The sequence below is a fragment of the Ailuropoda melanoleuca genome, chromosome 16 (assembly GCF_002007445.2).
Source record: "Ailuropoda melanoleuca isolate Jingjing chromosome 16, ASM200744v2, whole genome shotgun sequence".
NCBI classification, from domain to species: Eukaryota; Metazoa; Chordata; class Mammalia; order Carnivora; family Ursidae; genus Ailuropoda; species Ailuropoda melanoleuca.
Window position 1 is genome coordinate 76328671 of NC_048233.1, and position 10827 is coordinate 76339497.

The 10827-nt window shown below is 39.8% G+C and overlaps 1 protein-coding gene and 1 pseudogene across 1 annotated transcript in view; both read right to left on the reverse strand.

Moving 5' to 3' along the window:
* The window catches only part of LOC100471483 (olfactory receptor 4C45-like), a 9756-nt gene extending 771 nt beyond the window's left edge, over positions 1–8985 (reverse strand). The window contains exon 1 of the mRNA XM_034644807.1: positions 8962–8985. Coding sequence (XP_034500698.1) covers positions 8962–8985 — 24 coding nt within the window. The remainder of the gene's footprint in view (positions 1–8961) is intronic.
* Positions 8986–9578: 593 nt separating this feature from the next.
* Positions 9579–10611, reverse strand: LOC105234756 (annotated as a pseudogene).
* Positions 10612–10827: the final 216 nt, after the last annotated feature.

Sequence of the window (10827 nt, forward strand, 5' to 3'; positions counted from 1 at the left end):
AGGGGATTAATATTGTAAGATACTTTTTCCATATGTTGCAACATGATCATATGATTTTTATCCTTTTTTCTGTTAATGTGGTATATGCTATTGATAGATAGTTGCATGTTGAATCATCCTTGCATTCCAGGGTTAAATCCCACTTGGTTATAGTATATGATCCATTTAATATGCTCTTGAATTCAGTTTGCTAGTAGTTTGTTTAAAATTTTTGCATTCTTGTAAATCAAGGGTATTGGTCTGCAGGTTTCTTTTACAGTGGTATCTTTGTCTTTGGTAAGAGAGCAATTCTGGACTTATAAAACAAGTTTAGAACTGTTTTTTCCCCTTTCACATTTTTAGAAGTGTTTGAGAATGATTGCCATTTATTTTTCTTTAAATATTGTATGTATATTTTACCAGTGAAGCCCTCTGGTCTTGGGCTTTTCTTTCTTGGGAGGCTTCTCCTTATGGATTTAATATCCTTGCTAATTACTGGTATGTTAAGATTATTTATTTCTTCATGCTTCAGTTTGGGTATATTATATGTTCCTAGGAATTTATGTACTTCTTCCAGGTTATCCGATTTATAAGTATATATTTATTTGTAGTAGTCTCATAATCATTTTATTTCTATGGCATGAATTTTAATGTCATCTCTTTCATTTCTGAATGTATTTATTTGATTTAGTCATTTTTTTTGAGAGAGAGAGAGAGAGAACAGGAGTGGTGGCCGGGTGGAGCAGAGGGAGAGGGAGACAGGGAGAGATCTTAAGCAGGCTCCATTCCCAGTGTGGAGCTGGACATTGGGCTCAATCTCATCACCCTGAGATTATGACCTGATCCAAACCTGAGTTGGATGCTTAATTGAATGAGCCACTCAGTCGCCTGTATTTGAATTTTTCATAGTCAAGCTAGTTTGTCAATTTTGTTTTACTTAAAAAAAACCCCCTCAGTTTCATTGATTTTTTTCCATTGTTTTTCTAGTCTCCATTTATTTCTACTATAATCTTAATTATTCCTTGCTCTGCTAACTTGGGCTTACTTTTTCTTCTTTTTCTCATTTCTTGAGGGATACTGTTAGGTTACATATTTGAGATCTTCCTTTTATTTTTTTTTATTTTTATTTTTTTTAAAGATTTTATTTATTTATTTGACAGAGATAGAGACAGCCAGTGAGAGAGGGAACACAAGCAGGGGGAGCGGGAGAGGAAGAAGCAGGCTCACAGCAGAGGAGCCTGATGTGGGGCTCGATCCCATAACGCCGGGATCACGCCCTGAGCCGAAGGCAGACGCTTAACCGCTGTGCCACCCAGGCGCCCCGAGNTTACATATTTGAGATCTTCCTTTTAAATTTAGGTATTCATTGTTATAAATTTCCCTCTTAGCATTCTTTTTGCTGCATGCTGCTGGTTTTGGTGTATAGTTTAAAATTTTTATTGTTTTTGAAATGTTACTAAGTCCCCTGTTGATTTCTTCTTTGACCCATAGGTTGTACAATAATGTGTTGTTTAATTTCCACGTATTTGTGAATTTTCCAGTTTTCCTTCTGCTATTGCTTTCTAGTTTGACTTCATTGTGTTTAGAAAAGATACCTTGTATGATTTTTATCTTCCTAAGTTTTTCAAGACTTTTTTGTGACCTAACATATGATCTGTCCTGCCAAATCTTCCACATGCACTTGGGAAAAATGTATATTCCCCTGTTATTGGATGGAATGTTTTATATATGTCTGTCAGGTCGGTTTGGTTAATAGTGTTGTTCACAACCATTGTGTTCTTACTGATTTTTGTCTATATGTTCTACCTGTCATTGAAAGTGGAGTAGTGAAGTCTCTTAGTATTATTATGTTGTTGTCTCTTTCTGCCTTTATATCTGTTAATATTTGCTTGATATATTTTGGTATTCTCATGTTGGATGCATAAATATTTATAATTGTTATATCTTCCTGGTAAACTAACCCTTTTATCATTATATAAAGTCCTTATTTGTGACAGTTTTTGTTTTAGAGTCTATTTTGTGTGACATAAGTATAGTCCCTGCCATACTTCAGTTGCCATTCACGTGGAATATCTTTTTTTCATCACTTCACTTTGAGACAATGTGTATTCTTAAAGCTTAAGTGAGTCTCTTGCAGACAGCATAGAGTGGTAATAAAAAAAAATCCATGTAGCCCACCCCTCGTGGCAGTGGCTTGATGCACTTCTGGGGCTGCACTGGGCACCCCCAACTCCTCCAAGAACACTGTGACGGACCCCCCAGGCCACTGAGGAGTCATCGAGAGGAGATGATTCCACTGCTTCTGAGTCATCACTGTCACTGTGTAATGCAAATAAGCCCCAGCTTATCTTAGGAATATTTGATGTATCATAGACTCTGAGGAGGAGCATTCTAATACTTTAGGTATTGGGGAAATGAAAAAAGATGGCAGAGGAGTAGGGGACCCCTTTATCAGCTGTTCCCCTGAGTCAAGCTGGATATCTACCAGACCATCCTTAACACCCACGAAATCAGCCTGAGACACAGGAAGATACATCTGGATCTCTAGAGACAAACAACTCCAGCACTGAGTATTGAGGTAGGAAGTGGGAAGCTTTGAACCCGAGCACAGATATTGGAAGATAAATGGAAGGGGGAGGGAGCCGATGTGCTCGGGGCCGGGAAGTGGTAGCCACCTGCACTGGGGAGTGGGCCAGACTCCTGGACCGGCACCCATGAGAAAGCAGACTGAGACCGTGAGCCTGGAATGTGTGTGCAACCAGACTGAAAACTGGAGTTCTGGAGTGCTCACTGGAACCCAACTGATACCAGGAGCTCAGGAGCATGTGCGCAACCAGACTGAAAACCTGAGCTCAGGAGCACATGCAAACCACACTGAAATAGGGAGCTTGGGAGTGCGTGCGGAACCGAGGGCAGCTGGTGGTGTTAGAAACACAAAGAACAGAGATGTGTGGGCCCTGGTAGTGAGGGCTGGGATGCCGGCTGTGGGGTGCACAACCTGGCATGCTGCAGGGTTTTTGTCAGCAGCGACAGAAACAGAGTTAAAGTGGCCAAGAGAGCTCAGTGGAGAGTGGACTGTGATCTCTCTGTTCTGAGACAGAGGCTAGGATACATCCACTGCTGCTCTGACTCTCAGAAGAGTCACAGACAACTGCCAGGGAAAGCCTGCAGAGAACAAAAGCCTGGAAATGCCAGCTCACATTGTGCCCATCCCCATTCCCCCTCACAGGGGGCAGGGAGACTCTACCCAAACAGGGTTGTCCGAGTATCAGTGCGGCAGGCCCCTCCCTGAGAAGGCAGGCTGAAAATTGAAGAAGCCCACATCCTTAAGGTCCCTATAAAACAAGTGCACACTGCCTGGGTCCTGGTCAATAATCTGGGCTCTGGGCATCCCCACAACCTCTCCTCATCAGAATGACAAGAAGGAGAAATCCCCCCCCAGCAAAGAAAAGATAATGAGTCTGTGGCCTCTGCCACAGAGTTGATGGATATGGATATAACCAAATTGTCAGAAATGGAGTTCAGAGTGACAATGGTCAAGATGATGTGTAGACTTGAAAAAAATATTAACAAAAATATTAACAAGAATATAGAATCTCTAAGGACAAAAATGAGAGTGAATCTGGCAGAAATTAAAAATGCTATGAATCAAACGCATTCTAAACTAGACTCTGACAGCCAGGGTAAATGAGGCAGAAGAATAAATTAGTGAATTGGAGGATGGGATGGTAGAAGAGAAAGTTAGAAACTTGGCTCAAAAAAATCCAATCTCAAGAATATAAATTACAAGAGATTACTGACTCAATGAAATGTTCCAATGTCAGAATCATCGGTATCCCCAAGGGGGTGGAGAAAGAGAGAGGTCTAGAAGAGATATTTGAACGAATTGTAGCTGAGAAATTCCCTAATCTGGCAAAGGAAACAAGCATTCATGTCCAAGAGACAGAGAGGACCCCTCCCAAGGTCAATGAGAACAGACCTACACCACGTCACGTCATAGTGCAATTCGCAAATATTAGATCCAAGGATACAGTATTGAAAGCGGCCAGGGCAAAGAAATTTCTCACGTACCAAGGCAAAGGTATCAGGATTACGTCAGACCTGTCTACAGAGACCTGGAATGAGAGAAAGGCTTGGGGGGGCATTTTTAAAGCTCTTTCAGAGAAAAACATGCAGCCAAGGATCCTTTATCCAGCAAAGCTGTCATTCAGAATTGATGGAGAAATAAAGACGTTCCAAAATCGCCAATCATTAACCAATTTCGTAACCACGAAACCAGCCCTACAGGAGATATTAAGGGGGGCTCTATAAAGGTAAAAAGGCCCCAAGAGTGATACAGAGCAGCAAGTCACAACCGATACAAAGACTTTAAAGAGAAATGGCATCATTAAAATCATATCTGTCAATAATCTCTATCAATCTAAATGGCTTAAACTCTCCCATAAAACGCCACAGGGTTGCAGATTGGATAAAAAGACATGACCCATCCATTTGCTGTCTACAAGAGACTCATTTTGAACCCAAAGATGCATTCAGACTTAGAGTAAGGGGATGGAGTACCATCTTCCACGCAAATGGACCTCAAAAGAAAGCTGGAGTAGCAATTCTCATATCAGATAGACTGGATTTTAAACTAGAGGCCATAGAGAGAGATACAGAAGGGCACTATATTATTCTTAAAGGAAGTATTCAACAAGTGGATATGACAATTATTAATATATATGCCCCCAACAGGGGAGCAGCAAGATACACAAGCCAACTCTTAACCAAAATAAAGAGACATATAGATAAGAACACAGTAATAGTAGGGGACCTCAACACCCCACTATCAGAAATAGACAGAACACCCTGGCAAAAACTAAGCAAAGAATCAAAGGCTTTGAATGCCATACTCGACGAGTTGGACCTCATAGATATATATAGAACACTACACCCCAGAACCAAAGAATACTCATTCTATTCAAATGCCCATGGAACATTCTCAAGAATAGATCATGCTCTGGGACACAAAACAGGTCTCAGCCAATACCAAAAGATTGAAATTATCCCCTGCATATTCTCAGACCACAACGCTCTGAAATTGGAACTCAACCACAAGGAAAAACCTGGAAGAAACTCAAACACTTGGAGGCTAAGAACCATCCTGCTCAAGAATGACTCGATAAACCAGGAAATCAAAAAACAAATTAAACAATTTATGGAGACCAACGAGAATGAATACACAACGGTCCAAAACCTATGGGATACTGCAAAGGCAGTCCTAAGGGGGAAATACATAGCCATCCAAGCCTCACTCAAAAGAATAGAAAAATCTAAAATGCAGTTTCTATATTCTCACCTCAAGAAACTGGAACAGCAACAGAGGGACAGGCCTAACCCACTGACAAGGAAGGAGTTGACCAAGATTAGAGCAGAAATCAATGAATTAGAGACCAGAACCACAGTAGAGCAGATCAACAGGACTAGAAGCTGGTTCTTTGAGAGAATCCATAAAATTGATAGACCACTGGCAAAACTTGTCCAAAAACAAAGAGAAAGGACTGAGATTATTAAAATTATGACTGAAAAGGGAGAGGTCACGACCAGCACCATTGAAATTGCAAGGATTATTAGAAACTTTTATCAACAGCTATATGCCAAAAAACTAAACAATCTGGAAGAGATGGAGGCCTTCCTGGAAACCTATAAACTACCAAGACTGAAACAGGAAGAAATAGATTTCTTAAATAGGCCAATTAACTATGAAGAAATTGAGTCAGTGATAAACAACCTTCCAAATAATAAAACTCCAGGCCCAGACGGTTTTCCTGGGGAATTCTACCAAACATTCAAAGAAGAAATAATACCTATTCTCCTAAAGCTATTTCAAAAAATAGAAACAGAAGGAAAGCTACCAAACTCATTCTATGAGGCTAATATTACCTTGATCCCCAAACCAGGCAAAGACCCCCTCAAAAAGGAGAATTACAGACCGATTTCTCTAATGAATATGGATGCCAAAATCCTCAACAAGATCCTTGCTAATAGAATCCAACAGTACATTAAAAGGATTATCCATCATGACCAAGTGGGATTCATACCTGGGATGCAAGCATGGTTCAACACTCGCAAATCAATCAATGTGATACATCATATCAACAAGAAAAGACTCAAGAACCATATGATCCTCTCAATTGATGCAGAAAAAGCATTTGACAAAATACAGCATCCTTTCCTGATTAAAACCCTTCAGAGTGTAGGAATAGAGGGTACATTTCTCAATCTCATAAAAGCCATCTATGAAAAGCCTACTGCAAGCATTATTCTCAATGGGGAAAAGCTGGAAGCCTTTCCCTTAAGATCAGGAACACGACAAGGATGCCCACTCTCGCCACTATTATTCAACATAGTACTAGAAGTCCTTGCAACAGCAATCAGAAGACAAAAAGGGATCAAAGGTATCCAAATCGGCAAAGAAGAAGTCAAACTGTCTCTCTTTGCAGATGACATGATACTCTATATGGAAAACCCAAAGGAATCCACTCCCAAACTATTAGAAGTTATAGAACAATTCAGTAAGGTGGCAGGATACAAAATCAATGCCCAGAAATCAGTTGCATTTCTATACACGAATAACGAGACTGAAGAAAGAGAAATTAGGGAATCCATCCCATTTACAATAGCACCAAAAACCATACGTTACCTTGGAATTAACTTAACCAGAGACGTAAAGGACCTATATTCTAGAAACTATAAATCACTCTTGAAAGACATTGAGGAAGACATAAAAAGATGGAAAAATATTCCATGCTCATGGATTGGAAGAATTAACATAGTTAAAATGTCCATGCTACCCAGAGCAATCTACACTTTCAATGCTATCCCGATCAAAATACCGAGGACATTTTTCAAAGAACTGGAACAAATAGTCCTTAAATTTGTATGGAACCAGAAAAGGCCCCGAATCTCCAAGGAACTGTTGAAAAGGAAAAACAAAGCTGGGGGCATCACAATGCCGGATTTCGAGCTGTACTACAAAGCTGTGATCACAAAGACAGCATGGTACTGGCACAAAAACAGACACATAGACCAATGGAACAGAATAGAGAACCCAGAAATGGACCCTCGGCTCTTTGGGCAACTAATCTTTGACAAAGCAGGAAAAAACATCCAGTGGAAAAAAGACAGTCTCTTCAATAAATGGTGCTGGGAAAATTGGACAGCTACATGCAAAAGAATGAAAGTTGAGCACTCTCTCATACCATACACAAAGATAAACTCCAAATGGTTGAAAGACCTCGGTGTGAGACAGGAATCCATCAAAATCCTAGAGGAGAACATAGGCAGCAACCTCTTTGACATCGGCCACAGCAACTTTTTTTCATGACACATATCCAAAGGCAAGAGAAACGAAAGAAAAAATGAACTTGTAGGACTTCATCAAGATAAGCTTCTGCACAGCCCAGGAAACATAAAAAAAACTAAGAGGCAGCCCACAGAATGGGAGAGGATATTTGCAAAGGACACTACAGATAAAAGATTAGTATCCAAGATCTACAAAGAATTTCTCAAACTCAATATACATGAAACAAATAATCAAATCAAAAAATGAGCAGAGGATATAAACACATTTTTCCAATGAAGACATACAAATGGCTAACAGACACATGAAAAAATGTTCAAAATCATTAGCCATCAGGGAAATTCAAATCAAAACCACCTTGAGATACCACCTTACACCAGTTAGAATGGCAAAAATTGACATAGCAAGAAACAACAAATGTTGGAAAGGACATGGAGAAAGGGGATCCCTCTTATACTGTTGGTGGGAATGCAAGTTGGTACAGCCACTTTGGAAAACAGTGTGGAGGTCTCTTAAAAAGTTAAAAATTTAGCTACCCTACAATCCAGCAATTGCACTCCTGGGTATTTACCCCAAAGATACAGACGTAGTGAAGAGAAGGGCCATATGCACCCCAATGTTCATAGCAGCATTGTCCACAATAGCTAAATCATGGAAGGAGCTAAGATGCTTTCAACAGATGACTGTATTAAGAAGATGTGGTCCATATATACCATGGAATATTACTCAGCCATCAGAAAGAATGATTACCCAACATTTGCAGCAACATGGACGGGACTGGAGGAGATAATGCTAGTGAAATAAGTTAAGCAGAGAAAGACACTTATCATTTGGTTTCACTCTTTTATGGAACATAAGAAATAGGTAGATCGGTAGGAGAAGGAAGGGAAGAATGAAGGGGGGGTAAACAGAAGGGGGAATCAACCATGAGAGACTGTGGACTCTGAAACAAACTGAGGGCTTCAGAGAGGAGGGGGTGGGGGATTGGGATAGGCCGGTGATGGGTATTAAGGAGGGTACATATTGCATGGTGCACTGGTTGGTATACACAAATAATTAATCATGGATCATTACATCAAAAACTAAGGATATACTGTATGGTGACTACCATAACAAAATAAAAATTATTATAAGAAGAAAATATCCATGTAATCACTCTATGTCTTTTGACTAGGTGTTTAACCATTTCCATATAAAGTAATTATTTATAGGTAAGGACTTAGTCTTGCCTTTTTATTTTCTGTGTGTCTTGTAGTTCTTCAGTCCCTATTTTCCTTTCTTACTGCCTTCCCTCGTATTTTTTCGAAGTTTTGGTATTTCTATGCCTTCATCATTTTCTCTTTCTTTTGCAGAACTTTTGTCCTAAGTCAAATCTGGATCTCCCTTTCTTTGAGTTCTCTCTCTTTGAACGACCCCGTGTCTGTATCTCAGATTACTTCCCATTGCATTGGTCTGCAATTGGTCTAAACGTTGCCATTCAAATTTGAATGCATGGACTTTTTGTCCTTTTTACTCAGTTGTCATTAACTCTGTCTTTTGTACCAGACAGTTGTGTTCCTATTAGCAAGGAGAAACCCATATAGTAACTGCTACTAGAGATGAAGTGGTGTTAATATGTTTTGACAGAAAAAATGGCCCACCAGTTCTTCTGCCTCAGGAATCATGTGCGAGATTGCTCAATGGCTGTAACTAGAGGAATTTTATATCCCTTTTTGGCTTTAGGCAAAGAAAATAATTCACTCTAAGAAGAGCCCAGATTACACTGTAAAATGTGCCCTTAAAATTGTGCAACAAGGCAGCCTTAATTTTGGGATGAGTACTCTCTCATCTTCAAAACTCATTCATTTCTGGTTGATCTTCATTTCTCAGTGTAGTAAATGTACTTTGACTACATGCTTGGGATTGAAACTATGAATTTTCAGCAAAAGTCTTAGCCATATTGCCTTTCATTTATGTATTTTAATTGTAATATTCATGTAAAGTATACCTGGAGCTTTACAGAGAATTTTTCTGCTGAATAAATAAACTCAGAGATTTTCTATAGGTTGTGACAATATTATTCTGATTTNTGACAATATTATTCTAATTTGCAGTGTCCCTTTGATCAATAATTTGAAAGTGCAGAGAGATTGCTAATTGGGAGAGAATTTAGTCATCATTTAATCAAATATTTGTATGAAAGAGGAACGATTAAAGAATACACAAATCATCAGGAGCAAATAAACTTATTTTGACTTCAGGGCTATCATCCTTTATATTAGTCATACTTGTTCTTCAAAGATGAATAAAGTTTTTTTTTTCTTCTGTAGTCACATGAATAGTTACTCAAGATTACTCTGTGGCTCCAGAGCTTTCTCATGGTATTTTTCACCTGTGAGTTTCTAAGGGTGTAGATTAAAGGGTTTAACATGGGTGTTATCATAGTATAAAATACAGCCACTGCTTCATCAATGGGGAAGGTGACCATAGGCTGAAGGTACATGAATACACAGGGTACAAAGAATAGGACAACTACGGTAACATGGAAGGCTGAGGTGGACAGAGCCTTACGCTGTCCTTCAGTACTTTGAGTTCTTAGGGAGTAAAGGATGAAGACATAGGAGGTGATAAAAATAGAAAAAATGAGCAGACACATCAGTCCACTGTTGGCAGCAACAAAAAGTCCAAAGATGTGAGTGTCAGTGCAAGAGAGTTTTAGCAGAGGGAAAAGGTCACAGAGGAAATGGTCAATGACATTGGGGCCACAGAAGGGCAAGCAGACAGTAAAAAGGATTTGAATCAGAGCATGAAGAAATCCCCCAGCCCAGGCCATGGCCACCAGGTGGCCACACATTTGCGTTCATTGTGAGCCTGTAGTGTAGGGGCTTGCAGATGGCCAGGTAGCAGATAGGCCATCACCGTGAGCTGGATGATCTGGACTCCTCCAAAGAAATGCTCTGCAAAGAGCTGAGTCATGCACCCACTGAAGGAGATAGTTTTCTTTTAGTGAGTAAGTCAAATATCATTTTTGGAGCCATGGTAGAAGAGTAGCAGCTGTCTATGAAGGACAAGAGACAGAAAGAAATACAAGGGAAAGCCCAGGGTTCCGCAGTTGTTGATTGTCATGATAATGAGTAGGTTGCCAGCTACAGTGAGAAAGTAGATCACCGAAAGCACAACGAACAAGAGTTTCTGCACATCTGGGTTCTGTGTCAGACCAAGTACAATGTATTCGGTCACATTTTTCATTTGTTCTGTGAATCCACTTTGGCATCTGTATAATTGATTTGTCTCTGAATAGCACAGGGATTGCAATTGTGGTAGATAAATTTTGATGAAGCAAATCATCTCTGTCAGGATTGCTTTCTGTGAGACTGATGGAAACCCCTAGCAGATAAACTCAGTCTTAAAGATGGGCCTTATTACCAGTTATATAAGGAACACATAGTCTCTTTACTCTCTGAGATACACAGACCCACAGATGCATGCACACACACATTCACTCATACACTCAAGCATATCCACAA